The sequence below is a fragment of the Harmonia axyridis genome, chromosome 1, assembly GCF_914767665.1.
Source record: "Harmonia axyridis chromosome 1, icHarAxyr1.1, whole genome shotgun sequence".
Classification (NCBI taxonomy): domain Eukaryota; kingdom Metazoa; phylum Arthropoda; class Insecta; order Coleoptera; family Coccinellidae; genus Harmonia; species Harmonia axyridis.
Window position 1 is genome coordinate 32,778,448 of NC_059501.1, and position 24,266 is coordinate 32,802,713.

The 24,266-nt window shown below is 34.1% G+C and overlaps 1 protein-coding gene across 2 annotated transcripts in view; it reads left to right on the forward strand.

Annotated features, from left to right (window-relative positions):
- LOC123670549 (protein jagged-1b) overlaps window positions 1-24,266 on the forward strand; it is a 173,831-nt gene that overhangs the window by 145,459 nt on the left and 4,106 nt on the right. The window contains exons 6-13 of one of the 2 annotated variants that reach the window (XM_045604037.1): window positions 287-420; window positions 8,772-9,005; window positions 18,343-18,456; window positions 18,906-19,112; window positions 21,181-21,308; window positions 23,449-23,605; window positions 23,733-23,846; window positions 23,901-24,014. In XM_045604037.1, the coding sequence (XP_045459993.1) occupies window positions 287-420; window positions 8,772-9,005; window positions 18,343-18,456; window positions 18,906-19,112; window positions 21,181-21,308; window positions 23,449-23,605; window positions 23,733-23,846; window positions 23,901-24,014 (1,202 nt within the window). The remainder of the gene's footprint in view (window positions 1-286; window positions 421-8,771; window positions 9,006-18,342; window positions 18,457-18,905; window positions 19,113-21,180; window positions 21,309-23,448; window positions 23,606-23,732; window positions 23,847-23,900; window positions 24,015-24,266) is intronic. The other variant, XM_045604038.1, reaches the window with a different exon arrangement.

The following is a 24,266-nucleotide window of genomic DNA, read 5'->3' on the forward strand; positions in this document are numbered from 1 at the left end:
AGAGAGAAAATGTCTTTATTGATTTAAAGTCGGGAGCTATCGACCTTATGTTCTTCAGCTTTTTCTTAAAATTATCCAGGAAATCCCTGTTTTATGTTTGTACCTCCGATGTAGGAACACCCTGTATATTTGTTAATGAGTCAAATAAGGGATAAATGGCGGGCATTTTCAAGCCATTAAAGAAGCTTATGCTGATGTTATTTTATTCAGTTCTACTTGGTCTTATTGAGTGTTCATAAAATTATTGGAAAATATTGGATGATTTTTTTATACAATCTCTTTTTAGTTGTCGACCAGGATGGCGAGGAGACTTCTGCGATCAGTGTGAGCCATATCCAGGATGTAAACATGGATACTGTAACGGATCTTCTTGGCAATGTATTTGTGACACAAATTGGGGAGGAATCTTATGTGATCAAGGTGAGAATGCTAAATGATTGAAGTATCTCCAGTGCAAAGCTGAACAAATTTCATTGAGTTTAGACAATTTAATGCATTATGATAAAATGTTTGGGAAAAAAGTGTTACAATTCCTAATTCTCCCAATTTTCTTATTTTTTATGAAAAAATCTGAATCTATTATGAGGAAAACATTGCGGTAAAATTATTATATCTTGTGTCCATTCCCCTCAGAATAATATACCTTTATGATTTGGTTTATTTTTGTCTTAGAATACAATTCCAATTCTAAAAATGACAAAATTAATAACCAACCAAAAGAAAATTCAAACTAACTTAAACTGTACAAATTGAGTAAACGGTTAACAAATTGAAAAACTAAATTAACATAAAGGTAGACGTACGTTTCGGAATTTATGTATTTAATAATACAGCTTTTCCTCATCAGTGTCAAAGAAAATTACTGAATTTACCAACTCACCACTTGTATACCTACTTCACAAAAGTTGCAATTGAGCAACTTCAAAGGAACTAAACGTAACTTTTTCTCTAGTAAGGATTCACAGAGAAAACAATTACATCAGGTAGTCATAGATTTCTCTCTTGTTAACAAGAAAATTTCTTCATTCAATTTGTTAACCGTTTACTCAATTTGTACAGTTTTAGTTATTTTGAATTTTTTTTTGGTTGGTTATTAATTTTGTCATTTTTATTATTTTTATAATTGGGATTGTATTCCAAAACAAAAATAAATGAAATATATCATATAGCTATATTATTGTGAGGGGAATGGACACAAAGTTGTCAATTTTTTTATATTTATATGAAAGGAAAATGAATATAAAAAATATTTCACTGCACAAGAAGTAGCAAAAGAATCCAGTGATAATTGTTCGATTTCATCCACGGCAAGTGCAATAACCCAAGGGGTGGTTCAATGACTCCCGCAGAAACAACCCCCACACGCCCACTTTACACTTGTTTGCTATCATGTTAAAGGGTTGCAATCTCGAATAATCACATTAACGAATCTGTCTGTAGGGCCAGGGGTGCGCAGTGCACATCGTTCGATCAAGTGCACTATTATCACCGCTCTTGTCCTTGTTCACCACCCGTGTCGATCGACCTTTACAAGTGTAATCCCCTAGAGCAATTTAAATAGCGCGATACAGTTTTTTCGGTTATCTAATGAATAGCTCGCTATTGGGGTTCGCTTTGCGTTTTGGGGTGTCTCTATTTTTTCAATGTTTTGCCCAACAGTTGTCCGAGTGTTTTTCTGTGTCGTGCATCTGGCGCAGTCTCATGAATTTCGGGATTCGTTTTTTTTTTTCGTTATTGTGTTGATGAAGTTGTCACTTTTATTACGATGGGGGGCTTTTTTGTATTATACGTGAGATGATAGATGAGTACGTAAATTTAACAACATGGCACACTTGATTTTGCTTGATGATGAGCTTTGTCATGTCTAGGATGCAAATTAATTTCAGAATGAAAAAAAGTTATTGACTTTTAGTTGATTGATCGGAAAAATGTTTGAACGAAGAAAAAAATGCATACATCTTTTTTCTTCGTTCAAACACCGATAAAAATAGGGGAATATAACCGCAAAATCGGGCAAAGTGTCCAAGAAAAAATTAACTACAAACTTTGTTGAGATTTTGTTCGTTCCTCTTATTTTGCCGGTGTGTATTGAAATTTTATATACTCGTAAATATATGTTGCTCTACTCTTTACAGCATTGATTCAATTCAGTTGAAAAATTGGTAAACGAGAATCCATGAAACTTTAAATGAAGTTAAAATTCAAAGAGCTTAAACTGGGTGCCTGGTGCCTCAACTTATCGTATACAGGCAACATCTAGCTTATTTGACAGGATAATAAAAAAAAATTGCTTTGAATAACATCAAAGTACCTCTCCAATGATGTATTAAAAATATTTTTACATATGACAGCCCCTCACTCTTTATTTTCAAATGGCACCCCCTGTATATTGTCAGTGAAAATTGCGTGTCATTCTATTTGGAATACAACGATAGCACATACTTATTTTTTTATTAATAACAACAAAAACATCAACCTTTTGTGAAGTATGAATTGCAACCAAAATTACTACTATACAATTCAAAAAACGAAGAAACATTTAAAGCATGTTTTTTGTCATAACAAACATCTGTTTTTTTTTTTTAATTCATCTACTTCTCATATGTGAAGTTTGTACAACCATGGGTGGAGGCATTTCATTTTCATAAGGATAATTAAATAACGTAAAAGAAGTCACAAAATATCAATATTTTTGTTATTACTGAAAAAATACCAACTATCGTAGTATTCTAAATAGAATGACATGCAATTTTCACTGATAACATACAGGGGGTGCTATTTGAAAATAAAAAGTGAGGGGTAGCTACCACAGGGCTGTAAAATGTAAGAACGGAAAGGTACTTTGATGTTATTCAAAGCAATTTTTTATTATCTTGGCAAATAAGCTAGATATTGCTTGTATACGATAACTTGGGACACCCGGTATATGACTCTGATTCATATGATTCATTCATGATGACTTCCTCTTGTCGGCGTTATACAGTTTCCATTATTGATAGGTAAACTTGTAAACATAGGATTTTATTCATGTATTTACAATTACTAGTGTATCGAAGTGGTCAATAAAAATGTTTAATTAATTGATCGAACAGATTTCGTTTTAATTTGGGAGAAATGTAAAGATTTTATTATGATAGATTTTTTTCCCGAAAACTATAAGACAATTCGCATTGAATTTCAATTCAGTATAAAGTTCTATACCCTGATATTTTTTTTAATGGTGTTACAAGGTTCAAATGAAAATATAATACTAACCTCATGTGCAGGACCATTGAAAATTTTTTATTAGTTTCGTTTTTCCATTGATAAATACAATTACGTATTTTCAATATTTCCAAAAGTAGGTACTTCATTGAGAACAATAAACCAAAGCACCTATTAGAAATAAATATGTCCCCCTTAAAAATCGATACAGAGACTGTCTCGACCTACAGAAATTAATGTTGTTGTTAACTGCATATAATTTTTCGCCGAGAAATGGAGGAGTTCAGATTTCATCTCACGCTGTTTGCATATCAATCAAATCACGTTCTGCATGTCAGACTGAAAGCTATATCGGTAAAAATAAATTGATTTTTTCCGACATCATTCATCTACTTACGTATTGCCGTGAGCCTCATTTCGTATGCATATCTTTGGTATTATTGCAAATGACCGTGTATACATGCTGTGAAGCGAAAAATACGACTGCTCGTGAAGAAATTCCCATCTCCGATATTGCTTAGGTACTAGCCGAGACCGCGGGTAAGCGTTTCAATTTTCAACAGATTGCTACTTAACATTGAGAATATCATTTCGCTGAATGTATATAAAACTGTGTAATGAAATCTGATTTGCAGATCAGTCTTGATAATTAAATGATTTATTTAACTGGAACTGTTTCAGTAAACATTTAAATCTAATTATTCGGTTACCGTTATGTTCTCTCTATGAGGCAAATTATTCCAATTTGTTTTCTGTGGGATTGAATGGTGAATTAGAAAACACCAAGTCATAACAATTTTCTTGGAAAATATGTACGTTTTATTCTCACCAGGGACGGATCCATACCTACAGAGAGAGTTTTAATTATGGAACGTCTCATTTATCTCGAAAATAGATCGCACGATTTTTATAGATTTTGGTGTGCAAGATTCTCGTGATATAACCGATATTATGGTAGTACATATTTACATTATTGTCTCTCCCTTTTCCGGAATAATAATTAAATTTGTTATTGCTGATGGATCACAATGTATAATTTTTGCCTCTTAAAATTCTTAAAAAATTTTCAATATTTTTCTTGTAATGCTCCTTATACTTATATCTTAAATGCCATAATTTTGTAATTATAGCCAAAGAGCGAACGTCAACTCATCTGTCAATATTTGCCCAGAGGAGTAGGGACAAAAATAATATATGGTGCTAAGAGAACGATTGAATGATCAGTAGAAGTGAGGAATATTACAATAGTTCCAACTTTCTTCGAAAGGAAGCACTTTACGAGTCTTTTGAAAAATTTTTACGAAATATGTTTTCTGTGTCTATTATAATGATTTTTTTTTTAGGATTTTTTCACGAATTTTGAAATACATCAGTGCTCTTTAAGGATACCATACCATCAATTTTCTTGCGAAAAACAAAAATATACCAAAATATTGATCCGTTGATCCTTTACCGAGATAAATGAGGCATTCCATACTTAAAACTCACTATGTATAGAGAGAGATGGACGTTCACAATGACATATTTACCGAAAGAATATATCCATGAATGTTATAGTTAAAAATAGTAAAATATTAAAAGAACTTCAACATATTTGAACCTAGACAATTTTTGAACTCGTTTCAGTCCGTTTTATATAGTTCTTTGGATTTTTTCAACTTTTTAGCTTTTCAAGCAAATGGGAAATAGTTACTAAGAATATTATATTTGAAGTAAACATTTCTGAAGAATTTTTGAATGATCTGTATAACTACCTTCTATTTATTTTCTATCATATGTGCACGTGTCACAAATAATTTATTTTCTTCATTAATTATATATTGAATTTAAAATATTGCCCATTGGACAATGGAATCAATGGACTCGCTTCTGTTCATTTGCTCTCAGTTCCATTGAAAATAGTTGTCACAAAATCTCAACATATTTCACTTGCAAACACCATATGATAAAACCATGAATCATATTTTCCAACCCCTAATCATTTTGTTTTTCAATGGTCAATTGAATTCGAGCGGTTTCCTCCTAGAGATTCATAGCCAACGTACAGCCACTTCACAATAGGTTGTAACGCAAACGTATCAGGTCTATTGTAGATCAGTCCGCTCTAATAGAATCTATTCATAAGTCATCAAGTAGTAGGATAATCGTGGGGTGAGAGATGCTCGGAAGTGAGTCCCTTGGGTCAACTTTTTAACTATTAGAGCACACATTTGAGATGGAACATTTGTTGGAGTCGAAATTTAGGGTGGATTCATGGATAACTCAGCTGAAACCACGGCCACTATTTTTTTATGATAATTTTCAAAAAATCATTACTATCATTCTTGTTGAAACACAAATGCTTATGTACTAACTGGCAAAGAAACTGCAACACCCAGAAGGAGCTGTTTAAATTTTTTTGGTAAAGATAGTATAGCAAGTAAATAATTGAATTTGGAGAATAAAATCGTGAAGGTGTTTTCATGTGAACAATTTTTGTTACTTAACTATTGTAGTCGTTTTTTAAATTTTAAAACAAACCAGCTATTCGAGGAGATGCAAAATCGATGTTTAGTTGTTGTTGAAATGCCTAGAGCACGTGTACGCGGAATTTATCGTCAGCTAAGTGAATTTGAAAGAGGTCGAAGTATTGATCTACGAGAGGCGGGGTTGTCATTTCGAGAAATCGCTAACCGTACAAACAGAAATCCAACTATTGTTATGAGATGTTGTCAAGCGTTGTTTGATAATTTCCAAAATCGAAGAAGAGTTGGCACCGGACGTCGAAGGGGAACAAATGAAGTTCAAGATCGACGTCTAAGACTTATGGCCATTAGTGAGCGATTTGCGACACCTCAATCTTTGGCTGATGAGTGGTTAGGAGAACAACTATATCCTATAACTGTCTGAACGGTTTGCCCAATAAGGTCTTTTGGACTGCAGCATTATCGACCCCATCTTGTGTTACCTCTGACGTTGAGCTTGGCCGGCAACTATTACAGTGGTGCAGAGAACGTCAATATTGGAATGTGAAATGGCATCAGGTCGTCTTTTCTAATGAATCTCGATTCTCCTTGGGTGCACATGATGGCCGAAGAAGGGTTAATCGACGTCGGGGAGAAAGACGTGAACCTCAGTTTGATGTTGAGCGTCATGTATAGCGGAAAGTAGGCGTTGAGGTGCTATTGCACATGCAAATAGGTCACCTTTAGTCTTTATTTTAGGTAACATGATTTTTTTATTGAAAAAAAATTCTTAAACCCTTCGTTTTTTTCTCCAAATTCAATCATTCACTCCTTGCTATACTATCTTTATCAAAAAAATTTAAACAGCTCCTTCGGGGTGTTGCAGTTTCTTTGTCAGTTAGCATTTTTGCTGAGTTGTCTTAGGCCTCATAGTTTCAGATCTATAAATTTCCGATAATTTTCATCGACATATTTTGAGAATATGTAATAATAAATCGTTACGGCGTCCTTCAAATTTTTCATATGGCGAATTCAATTCGAAATTGCAATTATCGAAATAACCCTAATGTTTGAAGCGGCACCAATTCAAGTCGAACACACATCGTTAACAGCTAATCACAAAGAAGTGACGTTCATTATATCACTCCTGGCCAACGTCGTAGCGGTAACGTGTCTAAACACTGCTGTAAATTCCGCCGAGCTCTCCTGCTTGTGCTTGATATGAATTGATTTTTTTACAGACACTTCCGTAAAGGATTAGTCGACCTCTGGAGGCATTCATGTCGAACCCAGCACCTGTGTTTTATCCCACGGTTGCACAGACATGAAAAGATCGGACTGAGACTTACGGCAGTTAGTAAATAAGTCTGTACTTTGTAGACGTCATTTGAGATAAGGAATAGGCGAAGGTTTAAAGTAGTTGGCGAGAATATATGCACGGATCGCATCGCCACTCTGCGCTATTCATCTGCAATTGAGTTTTTTTCATTGAATCAGAGCTGAATTAATTCGAATTTATTTTCGATGTGTGTATTTCTTCATTTCGCATTATACTCGTATATTTTGGTTGATCTCTATGGCGATTCATTTATTGATTTCTTTTAAGTATGTTTCGTTTCAATATAGATATCGACAACTACAAGTATTTAGATATTTTTCGCATATTTTCCCAGGTTTAGTATTTTAATTAAATCAGAGCTGAATTAATTCGAATTTATGTTCTGTGTCGATTTATTCAATTCGCATTATACTCTTATATTTTGGTTGATACCTATGGCGATTCATTTATTGATTTCTTTTGGAGTATGTTTCTTTTCAATATGGATATCGACAGATTTTCGGATATTTGTCTCATTTCTTCCCAAGTTCAGCATACTGACCCTTCTGCTCACTTGTAAAAGATCCAAACTTCTGAGAGTTCCCAAGAGGTCTAGGAGAGTAGGGATAGAAAACATTGAACATGCTGCGGAATCTAATGAAATAACTAATCACATTGACATAATAAATCACATCTCATACCTAGGGATTCACGGCTTGGCTTGATTTTCAAGCTACTTGGCTTGAGCTTGACTTGATTTCAAGTCAAGTCGTAGTTTCTCAGTCTCGAGTTAAGTCAAGCATTTATTTATCAAGTGCTTGAATCATATCAAGCTACTTGATTTTTAGCAGTTTTATTGTGTAGTGTCACATCAATAAAAAAATGATGAAATGAGAAGGAACCTTGCAAAAAGCACTTTCATTCATTAAACTTATTGTATGAAAGAACCGTAAATATCAACTTTTTTGAAATAGAAACATAAATTAAATCTCTATAAATCATAACCAAATAAAGAATAATAAAAATATAAAGTATATTAATATTGAGAAACCTCCAGGCTTTGTTTGATTTCATAATTTTCCATCGAGGATCCAAGACACTCGAGGCATCTTATAGATTTGTCGCCTAACCTATTGCGGGTTTTGGTAACTGTAAGAGCAGCTCTGGAAAATTGTCTTTCAACAGGAGCTGAAGATGCTGGTGTTGATAATAAAGCCTTGGCAATTTTGGCCAAGTTTAGAAAGATATATCTGAAACTACCAAAATCTACCAATATATTTAATAGAAATGTGAGAAAACTAATAATAATGTCACACTGGCGAATGCTTCAGTCTCTCGGTGCTCGAGGAATCCCCTTATGTAGTTTAAGCGCGCACGAGATTGCAGAAATATATGCCGTGCGACGTGTGCATATCAAGCTCAAGTAATATCAAGTAGCTTGATATCAAGTCAAGCAATAAATATCTGAAATCAATTCAAGTCAAGCTCAAGTATGTAATTTTTCACCAGCTTGATTTTCGAGTCAAGTAGTTGGTTAAAATGTCAAGTTACTTGGCTTGATGAATCCCTACTCACACCCAATATATCACAACAGTTATGCAGTTAGACATATGAATAACGAGCGTTAAAAATCTTCTGACAAAGAGTCACTGTTTTCATTATAATTATTATTATTATTGCTTGTTTATTGTCTTACTCGATATACACTTATATATTTTCATTCATATTGAATTTTAGTACGTACTTATTCTGTTGGAATATTTTTTTTCAAATTGCAGTAAACTTATATTAATTTTTTTTTTCAGATCTGAACTACTGCGGAACTCATGAACCTTGTATGAGTGGAGGAACTTGTGAGAACACAGCGCCGGATAAATACATGTGCACTTGCCCAGACGGATTTTCGGGAGTAAACTGCGAAACCGTCGACAACCCATGTGCTCCTGCTCCTTGTCTACACGGCGGCACCTGTTTGGAGGAAGGCGGATCCTTTAGCTGTGAGTGCGCTCCTGGATGGACAGGCCCAACCTGCAATATAGGTAAGGATTCATATTGGTCCATTATTTGATATAACTATAATGATATAACTTAGAGGAATATAAAATTGAATGAAAAATTCGTTTTGCATTATGGTGCGAATTTAGAGAATAATAATTTTGATCATTTATTTAAGATTCAATATACAGGGTTAGATCTATTTAGAGGGGCACTACAGGGATATCGAAAACCGTTAGATATACTAGGTAGCTTAAATTACAAAAAAGTTGCGTTATTTAGGGATGTGTGTGTTGGTGTGAACAGATCCAAAATATCTCCAATGTTTCCCGAGATATCTCGAAAAAACTAAAAATCGATATTTCCTTTTTTCTGCATAACTCATTTGTTTCTGGAGATAACTTCACGAAATTCGGTTCGTAGCCATTATCCAATATTGAAATTCTAATGGTGTCGTCAGATTTTTTTTCAGTTGTTTCTGAGACGCGATAGTGAATTTTTTTTCTTATGGACGTCATATTGATTTTAATTATCAAGTTATCTTTCGGTATTATTACTGTTTGCATGATTTCGGCTGAACTCTCGCCTAATTTGGAATGTGAAAATGGAGTATTTATTCCAATTTTAATGAAAATACAATATATGGAAGATTTATTCAGAGTAACATTTCAGAATGTTATTAGACTTATATGTTTCATTTTTCATTATTACTTTATTAAATTTCGTCCCAAAACAACTGTCAAAACTGTTACTTGTCAGTTACTCAACATGTTACCAATAAGTAGCATAAAATAAATTCGCTACCAAAGATGGCGACCGCTATACGGAGCATATGCTACGAAACGAAAACCAATAGAATGCGTTCAGCAGAAAATTCATAGAATATTGACAACTGTTCAGTCTAATGAGAGCGCTCAATGTGATGATTCTTTGGGGCGGTGTTTCTCGACTATTTTCATATCTTATTTTTATTTTCTATGAAAATAGAAACTCCAGCGCATGGTGCAAAATCCTCCAAAATTATCTGGTAATGTTGAGTATCATAATATCAAGAACTCATTAAAAGCGCCACCTGTACGTCGCTCTCAGAAATAAACCAGTGACGTACGTAACAAATGAGTCCTGTTCCGATAAAAAGCGTCGTATGAGGAAATAGTCATAAAGCACTGGTGCTGTGCGGCACTATCCCGAAACCGGGCGGCAGCAGGAGATGTCAGGAATGCGGCAGGTCAAAGGTGGAGATGCACAACGATCGCCGTAATTAAGTTTTCCCCCCCGGTGTCCCCGCTCCCCGCCGCAATCCACGAAATCGCCGTGGAAGTAATAGATATAATAATGGGGCGGGGGACCCCGTAATTGACGATCCAGGTCTAACCGCTGATTTATACACGGCAATGGCTCGGCTCTCGGACAAACTACGGTCCGTCCGTTGCTGCCTCGGCCGGCGAATCTTTGCCCCCGACTCGGTGGTGCCGGTCAATCCCGATTATTGACGCTTCTTTCGCCAGAAATATGGATTTATGATGGGCTATTAGATGATACTGGCCTCTTGCCGGTGTTCATCGCAGTGATTATTTTCCGGTGCATATGGAGAAAAATGTCTTCGAGTTGCTCGTGAACATTCTCCTCTTTGATAAGACACGTACCTTTACTGATAAGTCTTCTTCTTCTTCTTTTTCTTCTTCTTCTTCTTTTTCTTCTTCTTCTTCTTCTGAAATGAGGTCGCAAAGCCTTTCAACTCATTTTTCTCCATCTGATCTAAGACATAGTTCGATCTCCTCTGAATTTTCAAATCGGTCCTGAATTGTATGAAAATGCTATGAATTCTAAAAAACAAGTTGCAAGTTGGCTCCTATTCCAACACGAATGCGAAATTCGAAAACGAGCGACAAAGGAGCGAGTTTTCGAACGCATGAGTGTTGGAAATTTGGAATTGCCTTCTGCAACGAGTTTAAGAGGATATATTCTCTATTTCAGTCAAGTTTTGCGAAATATTGTCGAAATTCAATGAAAAATTCAGATTATACATCCTAGTGACTTTTGTATTGTATCTTGGCAGTTGGTGTGACTATTATGAGAAATTTTGAAATAATTTATAATTATGCATTAAATTCGTGAATTATGTCTGACGAAATCGGTTTGACACCACCAGAATTAAGAGAAATTGCGAATGATGTTGCAATTCATTTCACTTTATCCAAATTATATTATATTGGTAATTGACGTGTGTTGAAATTTGGTAGGATCGGAAGTCAGTGTAGACAACTACAAAACGAAAAATATAACTGAAAACAATGCTGTAATTAGTTCATTAAAGCACTGTTTTTAGTACTGCAATCAACTCAATTACGATATTGAAATAGACAAACTTATTTATTGCAAATTTAAAAACATCGATTCCGGTTGATGAAAAAAAGCATCACTACCAATCTGTTTACTAAATGGGGCGTTCCTAAATTGGTTTCACAAACGAAAATGACAAATTCCTATAAACATAGGGCCGAAAACGCTTTGTTTCCGAGGTGCAGGTTGTTGAAGTTTTATTTTTTTTTCTATTTTTTCTTATAGCTCCTTGCCTTCACAAGATATTCAACTTAAATGTGACATAAATATTCCAATTTAAAGTAGTTCATTATATGATAATGCTAATTTTAAATGCTACAGGGTTAAATTTTTATAGAATAGGGCCTTCTTCTTTCCTCCAGAATTGATTTTGGTGCACCTCTGGCAGTTTAGAAAAATGTGAAAAAAAATCTTTGGTCCAGTAATACACTTATTGGTTTTCTGTAGATGCTACCTATCTGCTACCAATTTAGAGAAAACAAATTCAAACAGGACATCTTCAAGTCACCATTCTAGCTAATAAAATCTTATAAATTTAACTTTTTCTCCTAATCAAGCCTCAAGTGAAATTCCAATATTTTGTCTTTATTGAAGGATGAATCCAAAAGAAGCAATATTTGATAATAATGTTGGATGTCAAAATCGCACGAATCATAATAAACATCTCTTGATTAAATTTAATTAATAGGTTTTGAATTTCCACACATTTATTCAGTCTTACAACTATAAACTCTTCTCTACCCTTGCATGTGCTTCTGAACAATCACGTTTGTTCGTTTCCAATATCAATAATTATCATGTTGTAGCAGCCATCTATTATATGTTGCGGCTCGTTTACGATGTGTAATAAAATCGATTTTAAATCATTACCGCTAATTGGTAGAACAACCACAAAAACTACGGACTCGAACTCATAGTAATAATCAATCACCTCAGAAAGAATCTCTACAGGATATTGGCGCAATTAGAGTTGAAGGTTTTCGTCTTCAAATTTTTGTTGAGGAATCTGGAATTTAAATTTACAAAACAAAACCCTTTTGGGTTTAATGGGATCTCTGGCTTGAAGAGTAGATTGGTGGAAAACATGTTGAACGTAATAATTCTGGGCAGAAAATGCTTGTTAACTGAAAAGACGTATCGGAACATTTGTCTTGACATTTCAATTTTTTTCTTGGCCACCTGGAATTTTAATTCATGAAGCAATCCTGAAAGTAATTATCCGAAAACTGCCGTTGTTTTTATCTGTTTATTACAGCAGAGCTGCCGATGAGTGATTTGCAATGAGCCTACAAGATGGGTCGCTCCATTAGCACCCAATCAACTTTCAGGACGAAATTCAGTCGTAAACATTACGAAAACCACCTGAGTAATTGACTCTGAAGTATCATTCGACCACTGGTGAAAGTTGTATGTTCCACGCCCTGGTAGCACACGATTCAGTGTTTCTGAATCCGACTCGAAGGACCAAATAATGATAATATTGTATACGTTCTGTATTTTTTCGTACCACGCCCTCTTACGTTCGGTTTTGAACCCTGTTATTTTCTCCGAAAAGCCAAATTAATTGAGTTTTTTCTACGGCGAACTCAGGGGCGTTTCTATCTGCGTATACCCATAATGGGTTTCCTCTACCTTCGGCTGGGTCGGCGGTCGTCTTGACTTCTTCAGTAAATGCTGACCGTCTACCGTTTTTACAAATTACTGTTTATTAAATCATTCATCCTGGTGGAATATGGCCGAAACAGCTCTGGAATTGGGGGTTGGCCTTAAAAGGATGAAATTGGCATTTAGAAATTGGGGTGTTTTAGTGTTATTTCCAGATTATGTCTTGGCGATTACTACATGTAATGATTGGAAAAAATAATGTTAAAAGGGTAAAATCTGGAACCATAAAATGAATTAAAATAATGGATTTGATCGATTCTGCATTTTCATGGCCAATTCCCATTTACTATTTTATAAATAACGCAATTTTGAAAAGAGCTCTATTATTTTCAAAATCAACATGAAGATGTTCGATTAATTCATAATAGTTATGCAAGGAATTGAAAAGTTCATTTAGACTGACTTAAATATCCCTAAATTTGCAATAATTTTTCTTCTTCTAAGGTTTAGTAGGAATGACCAAAAATATCACTTATATGGAAGTTGAAATCTTGAAATCCACAGTACACAAAACTACCGATTCTTATTGGTTTTGCAGAGACTTTGGGACAAACGATAAGAAAGATTTCTTATATTTTCCTCAGAAATATTTGTAAATCATCATAAAAATCTAAAATCTTTCCTCAGCATTTGGATTTTTTCTCACTAACTCATAAAAGAATCGAATATAATTTTCTTAATCTATTTAGTGAGTGTATCTACACCCAGATTATATCAGTTCAAAATGAAACACAGATTCGATTAAGGAATAATACCCTTTTTAAAATATTCACATCATAATAATTAACTTCAGCCTCATGATGATTTTTGACCTACCCAAAACCACAAAAGAATCTCAACCGGAATAGCGCAAGAATAGAACCGGAGGCCTATAATTAGGCAAGTGGTAATATATTGAGTTACACCCACATACTGGGTTCGTTACCGTACGATGCTACCACTACCTCCTGTATAGAGAAAATATCTCCAATATCAGACAGATCTAGAGGGCGTTTTATTGTGGTTTTTCGATAGATACACGATGAATTCATGTTTGTGGTAATTGGTCCATGGGAGAGTCTCAGTGAAGGGGTTCTGATGAACGTTGAATATAACAACAACAAAAAATCAGATACATTCTTCATGTACTTTGAGAAGATGAAGTTGCTCTAAGAGTGGTATGACTATAGATTAACTATAAGGTTTTCCCAATATTTCTCCAATAACAACTCCCATCTGGAAAATATAGAAGTAGAATTCCAACTTTCCCTAGAAATTTCGTGTTGATAGCGTCATCAAACTCAAGCTGAAAAAATATTTACTTTACAACGAATCCAACTAGAATTTAGTTTGATGGATGCTTATAACCATAATAATAAATAACAAAAATCTGTAAGAAATTTCTACTGGATTTTGACTTTTTGGGAGTCATAAGTGATGGCTCCAAAGCAATAATTCGAAATATTCCTTGCCAGAATGAATCAGTTTAAACACATTTTCTATTGATGGGGAAGGTTCGAAACATTTTTGGGATATTATGTTAAATTCACTCAAATCTGGTACTCTCATTCGCAACAACCTACTGAATTGATTTTCAAACATCCAGGTCCTTTTGTATCGCAATAAAGTTGTATAATTTCGAATTTAGCTGATCATTTTGTGAGTAGTCGTTAAGATTATACTTGCAAATTTGCAAGGAATGTGGTTCAGGTGTAAGTGTCTCAGCAAATTCATTTTTATATAGGCATTCATATTTCGCATGTTTGTTGCTCTGGACTACCCAGTGTCGGTATCGGGTTCAACACTCTTCGTTGGACAGAATTATTATGTCGTAGATTTTTTCCAATTTGCGGCTTCACAAACAGACTCACACCGCATTTGCATAATTTCCGATGCCCGATGCAACAACATATTGGCCAATTCACGACGACGTCTCTTTTCTTCTCGTTTCGACAGCTGAGACAAATTATGTGGTTTCATTGTCAGTCTGAAAAGTGGTCAAATGTTTAATTGGATCTTCTTCCATATTTAGAGCGTGTGAGTTGTTTAACCCGATCTAAATGGTTAATGTAACAGCCTCTTTCGCTCGATTTTATTTATTATATGTTCGCGGTTTCTTCATTTCCATAAGTCAAAAAAGGTGCGAGGTATTGCCGAGGGTTCTTCGCTGAAAAATTTAGGTGCTTTTTGTACCGCAGTAAATTGAATCTGGATATTTGATAAATGGTTTAATCTTGTACGGAGCTATTTCGGCATACATAACTGGGAATCCAACAAAGAAATGAAAGATTTAGATAGAAAAAGGCGAACATAATCATTTTGAAGCATCAATAAATCGCTGATCTAATATTTATAAGGCTTCAATTTGATTAAAAATCTCCGAGAAGATATATGTAACAATTCAGACCGATCAAACATACGTATATAATAAATCTACTGATCCCATAGTGAATAGAAGTTTCATATCAACTCAAAATATATTGAGATGAATTCAGAAAAAAAAAAACTTCAGGCGCGCCAAATAACGTGAAACAACGGATGACACTAGAAGTGCAATAATTGCCAAACCTTGAATTTCAGCAAGTAGTTACAGAAAATAATGAATATTCTGCATACTATAAATTCGACAATTAGACAAAACATCGGATTCCAAATATTAAAATTTGCATATTCAATTGAGAATCACCCGGATAAATATATTGCATTCAATATTATATACATTTTTAACAATATAGTACAATTGTGGATTTGAAAATATATCACAATCTGACAACATAATCTAACCATGTTGGGGACATATAAAAATTGCGTATACTCCCTCTATCTATGTTTATTACTCCATGGTTTTAATCGAAAATCGTAATAAAAAGGCTATAGTCTATAATAATGAAATGAAATGATTTTTTTCCTAACACTCACTGCCCAATCGTTTCAAGGGCGTAACAGAATAACCAGATCATACATTTTTTATTAATAGTTCCAGTTTTATAATGAAAAGAATCTTTTGGATTTCACGTTTATTTTCTCCGGTTGAATGGATAGAAATTACAATAAAAAAACAATTCGAAGGCTTCTAGTAAAGGATACATTCACATCCCAAAGAGCTGAATTAAACTTCAACTGAACATTAAAATTACTGTCGACTATTTGATGAATGAGCGCTTTACAAGTTGCCAACAAGTGATTCACCTACTAGGTATTCTTCTTTTCAGGAAGCTTTACCACAGATAACAAGTAGTACATTTCTAAAAAGTGAAATTTTCTTCACTAAAATGAGCCTCCAATTTTAAATGAATTCCAAAAATCAGCTTAATGGAAAATATAAACAAAAAGCCGCCATTTTTTGGCTGAAACACCGGCAGCCAATCAAAAATGAGACCACTCATGTCGCCACTGTGTTTTATCAAGTCACTGTAGTAATATCAAGCATGTGAAGCTTCGAGAATGAAGCTGCTTTTTCGAAAAATAACGATTATCAAAGCAAACTGAATATAAATTACCTCCTGTGGTGACACATTCTCTCAAATACTTCTTTGAGATCAGATCTCGTCAATTGTTGCTGATGGACCTTTAGTCATCCTCATTCAAGCTGCCTCAAGTCGTTAACTTATGCTTTATCACTGTCCTATCATGGCTGGTATAGAGAACACTCCATTTTCATCAATACAACTTCATACCTCATAATTATTGCATGCATAGATAGCATCTCTGATCACGACTAGTCAAATATCAAATCAACCTTCCTTTTCTGTTCGGTGGTATCCCAACAATACCGTTCGGAGTTTGTAGAAATGAATAGAAGGAATCTCTTCGACGACGTCTGGTAGATCGCGGTCCAAAGAAGAGATGAGATATCTCGAGAGACAATAGCATAAATGAGTAATTTGAGTTGGTCGTTTTCGCGACAGCGGTCATGATCGTAGATTGAGATAAAAATGAGAGATGGAAGATTTGTTGTCCCATGATACATTTGTCGTGCAGTACCACTCGGAAGACACCGAGATTCAACGTCCGCGTTCATAAAGCTGAAATATTTCTTTGTTTCAATTTATTATTTCCAATACTTAACCTTTGAAAAAGAGGTTTTCATTATAGAATGATTAAAATGCAATACTGCAACATATAGATATTGAAAATATTATTGTCATAAAAGAATAACACGTGCTGATTTTAATCACGAACAATAATAGTATATAACATTACTAGCCAGGTAAGACGGTTTTTACTGGCGAATGGAGGATATAATTGACGAGCCGCAGGCGAGTCAGTTACCTCCTTGAGCCAGTAAAACCCGTTACCTTGCGTGTATTGTTTTATATTTTATTTGTTTCTCATTTGTAAAAAGGTTAGATAAATTCCAAAAAAATCTCAATAATTTGTCTCAATTGTCGTAAGCTATCATAGATATATATTTATATAAGTCTATGTAAGCTATGGAAGCGTTGCCATGAACATGTTTATTTTTCTTTACATTTGTTTTGGCGAAAGCGAGAATGAATGTACCAAAAGAAATTATTGAGGCAGCCAGTAGTGTAGCTTCAAGTTTATTACCTGCAAAATCAGCTTCAAGGTACGAGCGAGAATACGACGACTTCAAAATGTGGCAAAACAAAAATAGTGTGATTGGGGTAACTGAAGATGTTTTGTTGGTCTACTTGAATCAACTATCAGCTAGATTCAGCCCTAATACTTTATGGGCAAAATGGTCTATGCTGAAAAGCTGCTTGGAAATGAAAGAAAATGCCCCTTCGCAGGTTTGTTTTACTTAAAAAATTTATTGAAAATTATGACGTTTAGTTGTCATTTGCAGATTTCAAAAGATAATAGTGTTTCTGAAACGAAAAAATGAGAATACGCCAAAAAAGGCCAAGGTATTAAGTAAAGAAGAGGCTGAACAATTTCTTTTACATGCTTCTGATGACCAGTGGTTGCTGGCGAAAATTGTAACAATATTTGGGATTTTTTTGGATGTTGTCGATGTGACGAAATTTTCTCCTTAAACATGAATGATGTAGAAGATATGGGAAAATACGTTATAGGACGATAAAACAAAATTTTCTAATGTAAATAATACTACTAACTTGTAAAAATTTTGCAAGTTAACTGTCAGTTTTACAAGTTAGTGACTTGATAAAATAAACTTTCTTGATTAATATTGTGTTTTTGGAAACTGACGTTTACAAATGAGAAACAAATAAAATATATATGGATTTCCAATTTCACTTGTGAAAACGAATAACTCCGAAACGATTAGAGTAAAAATGATTGTACTAACATTAAGTATGATTAGATAGAAATACTACACATTTGATCTGTACCTATAAATTTGATCTTATGTAACTTTAATAGCCTTTTACAATTAAACAATTTCGATGTAATTTTTTTTATTTTCAGATATCGATGAATGTGCATCAGCTCCTTGCCAAAATGGTGGAACGTGTGTCAATTTAGAAGATTCCTTCAAGTGTGATTGTCCACCTGCTTGGGAGGGAAATGTCTGTCAATTCGGTGAGTACAAATATTCAACTACTCAGTTTTAATATTTTTATGTCGAGTCGTCAAAAAAGTCTGCACCATTGACCATGTAGACACAGTGTAGAACAAAGAACCTAACCATCACGAGAAGTAATTGCTTCTAAAAAAAAATTGTTAGTTCAAATAATTCAAAAATAATGGGTTCAAGTGTCGTTAGTTCCATTATAACACACATAAAGTCTTGACTGCGACGTTGTGTTCACTGTTGCGAAAAACAAGTCTCCATAATTTCCCTCAAGTAAAATATGGAGTCATTGAATTAATAGTAGAAACTGTGTTGATGTTCAAAGAACGCTGACACATCTTGGACAAATATTGATGGATGTTGATTTTCAGCTTTTTTGAAGGTAATCAAATATTTTATATTTCTGTGGAAGGTTCATCTTACGTGAATTACGTTAATTGAAATATACCACTTTCAGATGCTGATGAGTGTCTTGCCAACCCTTGCATCAACGCATTTTCTTGTACAAATTTGGTGGGCGATTATGTCTGTAAGTGCAGAGTAGGATGGATGGGAAAAAACTGCGATCAGAACATCAACGACTGCGTTGGACAATGTCAGCACGGAGCAACTTGCATTGATCTGGTCAACGACTATCACTGTGCTTGCCAACCAGGATATACAGGTGAGATATTCAGTTTTTTTTAGATCATAGATATTAATCAATATTGAAAAATAAAAACGAAGCATATGTTTCAAATGATGGGATTTATATTCTCAGAAATTCTAATATCCTACATCGATTCATTTTTCATCTGAAGTAATCGAAAACATCAAAGGAGTTTATTTTCATCAGTCGTTCTAAAGTTGTTAAAAACTCTATTAAAATACTATCGATATCCTGCTAAGAAGAATCGTCAATTTTAATGACTCCATAAATTACTAATTACGGATATGTGAATACACATATTCGAATTCTTGATTGATTGTTTTCTCAATTGACGGCTTTGTCACCACAAGATCTTCGAAAGATTAATAACGGTGAAAAATTGATCGTCGATGTTGAACTCGTCAGAGAAGAGGAAGAGTGGTTTCGTTTTGAATTATTCAAATCGACTGATTCCAGGATATCCGCATCGGTTGGATTTTAATTATGTTATCCTGTAACGATTCAGAAGATGATATGACAAGATACCACGGTTACACCACAACAAATGCAAACAATTCGATGATATACCTTCTTAGATTAATAGCTGTCAGTTGTCATAACACGAAAATTATAATGGTTCTAGAGAAGAGAGATTATGGAAATTTCAATTTTTTTGTTCCAATTGTCCATTTTTGCGCACTCATTCTATAAATCTATAATATCACAATGTCTGTACTTTTCGAATTTTGAGTCAGAAATGGTCTCAAACGGTTAGGTTCCACTCACTTATGACGAATCTATCATCAAATTTGAAACACAATAACCTTAGAAAGAAAAACGAAAAACGTGAAATTTTCAGATCTCTAATGAAACGATTGAATTCTTTAATGGGCGAAATCTGAGTTCCGTGAATATGGCCGTTCGAAATTTTGTTTTGTTGTTAATTTCAAAACTGCAGATTCGATCGAGATAAAAAATTGCATTTAGATGTATAATGGCAATATCGAGCATCATACTAAATTTAATGTTGAGCGCGTCACTAGATTCTAGAATCATAGAATATTGAAATAAAAAATCAAAAATATTATCTAATCTTTTCGTTACTAAAAAAACAACGGAATTGAGATTTTGAATGTAAATATAAAATAACATTCTCAAGCTTCGTGCAGAATTTCTAGCTAATCATACAGTACAGGATGGTCCAACGAAAACACCTCGATTTTCTGACTTTAAAATGAAAATGTGGAAAATCGCTCGAACCCGTCAATTTGTCACTCGAGGGAGAACAACTTTTAAATTTTTTTCATCACGTAACTGATTTTGAATAGGGATGAGAGGTGTTGCGAATGTTGCGATAACTAATTTTGAAGTTCGTATCGAGTACTATCTGACCTTAAATTTTCGATTCAAAATATCCATCGATAATGAAATAAAGCGAAAAAAGTGAAAAAGGCAATGTAGAATTCATCTCTAGAATATTATTGGTATCCGACACATTTCAAAGGTATTTAGTAGTAAGTACCTATCTACTATTTTACTTGTCATTTCGTTATCGATGGAAATTTTGTAGCGAAATTTCAGGATTAGATAGTACTAGATAAGATCTTCAAAATGAGGTATTGCAACACCCCTCTCTGTCCTATTCAAAATCAAGGAGTTGTACTCACCCCTGTTAGGGGGTTGCAGTTACGGGGATGCGAAAAGCGGAAAAGTTGCTCCCACTCGAATCAGAAATTGATGGGTCCGAGCGATTTTCCTCATTTTCATTTTGAAGCCAGAAAATCGTGGTGTAAATTTAACTATGGAGAAAATTCAAGAAGAATCTCGTAATATTTAAGTGCCAGAAAAAGATCTGATGTATGTGTAGAATAACAAACTTTTCCTAAAATTTCATGTTGATAGTCAGAAATATCGAAAATTCAAGCCGAAAATAAAAAAAAAAAGTTAGGAGTTTTTGAGCGCTCGTTCATTTATAAGCCAATCGTTTCCGAACAAACAATTGGCGCATGATTTATGAATGACTTCTAATCCGTGCTTTCCTTATTTTTTCATGTGTTTTGCATAATTTGAATTCATTAAAACTTATTCCTTATTATTATTACAGGTCGGGACTGCGCCACTGATATAAACGATTGTGCTTCGAATCCTTGCAAAAACGGAGGAGAATGTGACGACCTGGTAAACGGTTACAGATGTATTTGTCCTGTAGGATTCACAGGACACGAGTGCGAGGTAAGTTTCCTTATTTGCTGTTTGATCTGAATGTTTAGAGTTAGACTGCTAGTATCTGAGATTAATTAATTTTTTTTGTCGGCAAGTTTTTACTAATCCCTCTTAAGTATGATTTATAATTTTGAATGTAAGAAAGTGTTCGCAAACTAAATAACCGAAATAGTCGATCAAAAGTGAAGGCGATGTTGGCTTTATTTTATACAAAACATACCTTCAATAACTACATCGTATAATATCATTCCATTAGAAAAAATGCATTTAAAAAAAAATCATTTTAATAGGTCTCGTTGAAGCCTATGATTTTGAACAACCCTGTATAATTAGGGACGTGTTTTTTACACGTAAATGATACACGAGATATTGGTAATTTCAGCTTTCTAGGATTCCAAATAGCGGGGTGATGATTGTTCGATTGAAGTTATGTTTTGCACAAAAAACAAGAAGTAAATCAATCAATTGAAAACAGCTACAAGAAAGTTAATACATACATAAACAATCAAGAGGCTACGGCAAACTGAAAAAAGCGATAAAATACAAGGTGTTCTATTTGAAATATCGAAATTGTTAATACTTTTTGATATAAGCGGTAACACCGCAGCGATAAAAATATTTCAGATCGATAGAACAGTGGTTCCTACCTAAGAAACCAACATTTTCAATAGAATCGAAACATCGAATCGACCGTAGCCCACCCTGTATATTTTGAATTTTACTGATATCATACTATATCTAAAAAGTGTTGTGTATATCGCATTATTGAAAATGTAACACCCGTAATACTCGCTAAATACCAAATTGCAAAAACCGGATTAATGACAACTGAAATGTACATAATTCATATAATTGTAAGCTTAATTTTAACGATGATATTTATTTAGCGCGCTCAGAATAATGCCTTCGCAACAACTCGCAAATCGTGGATAATAATAACGCATTAGCGTTGCTTATCTGCAACCTACGTTTTATTTGTTTCTCAGGGCGTTTTCTTAGATCATTCGACTACTGAGATGTCGGCGGCGTGTTGTAATGGCGAGGATTTGTGCCCGAGGACACTCGGTATATCAATTCCTTATGCAGGATCATTACGGAGCACAATTTATCATGCAACCTGATGCGTTCAACGCAGCGTTATTAAGTAATTTAGTCCAAAAGAAACGTTTAAACTTGGAATTGATACCAAGCATATCATATCAGCCAGAAAAGTTTCTTTTATGCAAGGCCAGGGGGGCCGATGGGGTCTGAATCACCCGAAATTTTTTCAGAAATACTGGATACTAATTTTACCGAAAATACTCAGAAATTTTTTAAAAATCGAATGGGAATTTATGGGAGATATTCTTAATTCATTAAGTTCATTTGGTGTATATTTCCTTTATCTTCTCAAGTTATTTATCATTTTTGGGAAAAATAACTCATGAGAAATTGCAACTTATAAAATCTGATCTATTTTATGGAATCTGTTATTCATTTGGTTTCATACTCTGTCCGTATATACCTTAGAGTAATAAACATAGATATAGAGAGCATATGTCATTTTCAAATTTTGTCCCCAACATGAACTATCAAATTTGACATGAAGCGCGCGGAAATGAAAACATATCAGTGATACGATATTTCACTTAATTCACGAGTTTTCTCATATTGAAATGAATGCCTAAAGATAGAAATTCAGAAAACAATCTTCAAGCGCTCTAAACGACGTGAAACAACCGATGACACTAGTAGAGCAAAAGTTGCAAAACCTTGTATTTCAGAAGGTAGATACTGAAAATTATAAATTCGAAAATCAGGAAAAATACCGGATTCCAAATATTCAAATTTCTAACTTCCTTTTATCTATAAATCGAGTTCTACTGCAAGCAGTGTCAAATAATGGCTGATACCGATTATTCAATATGATATATCTGAAGTTTATACTAACAAAGTTTATCATGTTATCAAATCAAATTATATTATTGTACAATTATTGGTCGCAAACTATGCAATATCTTTCTAGAGTTCAAGTTAACAGACCGGCCGAAATTTTTTTTAGCTACGTTGCGTTGTACCAAGAATTGGTAATAAAATAGAAAATATGTATTATTCGCCGCAATTCATTCCATAATTCGAAATGTAATTATTTATTTGTTGTTATTTTCAGAATGACTATGACCATTGCAGTCCAAATCCGTGTCAAAACGGAGCATCTTGCTTCAACACCCAACAAGACTATTATTGTCACTGTCCAGAAGGATGGCATGGAAAAAATTGCAGCCAACCAAAATTATTGTGCGACAACCCTCCATGCACTGATATCGGTACGTACAGTATATTTTTTATCATTCAAATAATTCGAAAATTTGGGGTGCGGTAATGTTGAGAGAATATTACACCTAAATTTTTTGTGAGTTTTTATGCCGAATATATTTTGCTATAATTTTACAGCTTTAGGAAACTGTGATGGTATATGTGGCGAACATGGAAGGTGTGTAAGCCTAACTGGAATCGGACATTCTTGCCAATGTGAACCAGGATACACGGGAAAATATTGCCATGAGAGTAAGTCTTCGCCTGTTATTATTGTTCGCTATTTGCTAAAGTTTATCTTTTCAGATATTAACGATTGCAAGATTAACCCTTGCGAAAATGGTGGAACTTGTGTTGATAAAGTGAATGCCTTCCAATGCATATGTAAAGAGGGTTGGGAGGGAGCACTCTGTAACATAAGTAAGTTTTTTCTTAATCATATTTCTCATTATAGGACACTTGTTATAATGTTTAGTTGTCTATATCTGAATTCTGAAGGAATTAATTGAAGTTATTTATTAAAGTAAACAAAATGTTTAGAAATATCTTCAGCATACAAACAGAAACTGTCAATTGCGAACAAATTATAGATACCCTATTTAATAAGATCTGAAGTGGTGATCCAAAAATTTTACTTCACTATAGATTGGTGGTGTAGGATCAGAGAAACAG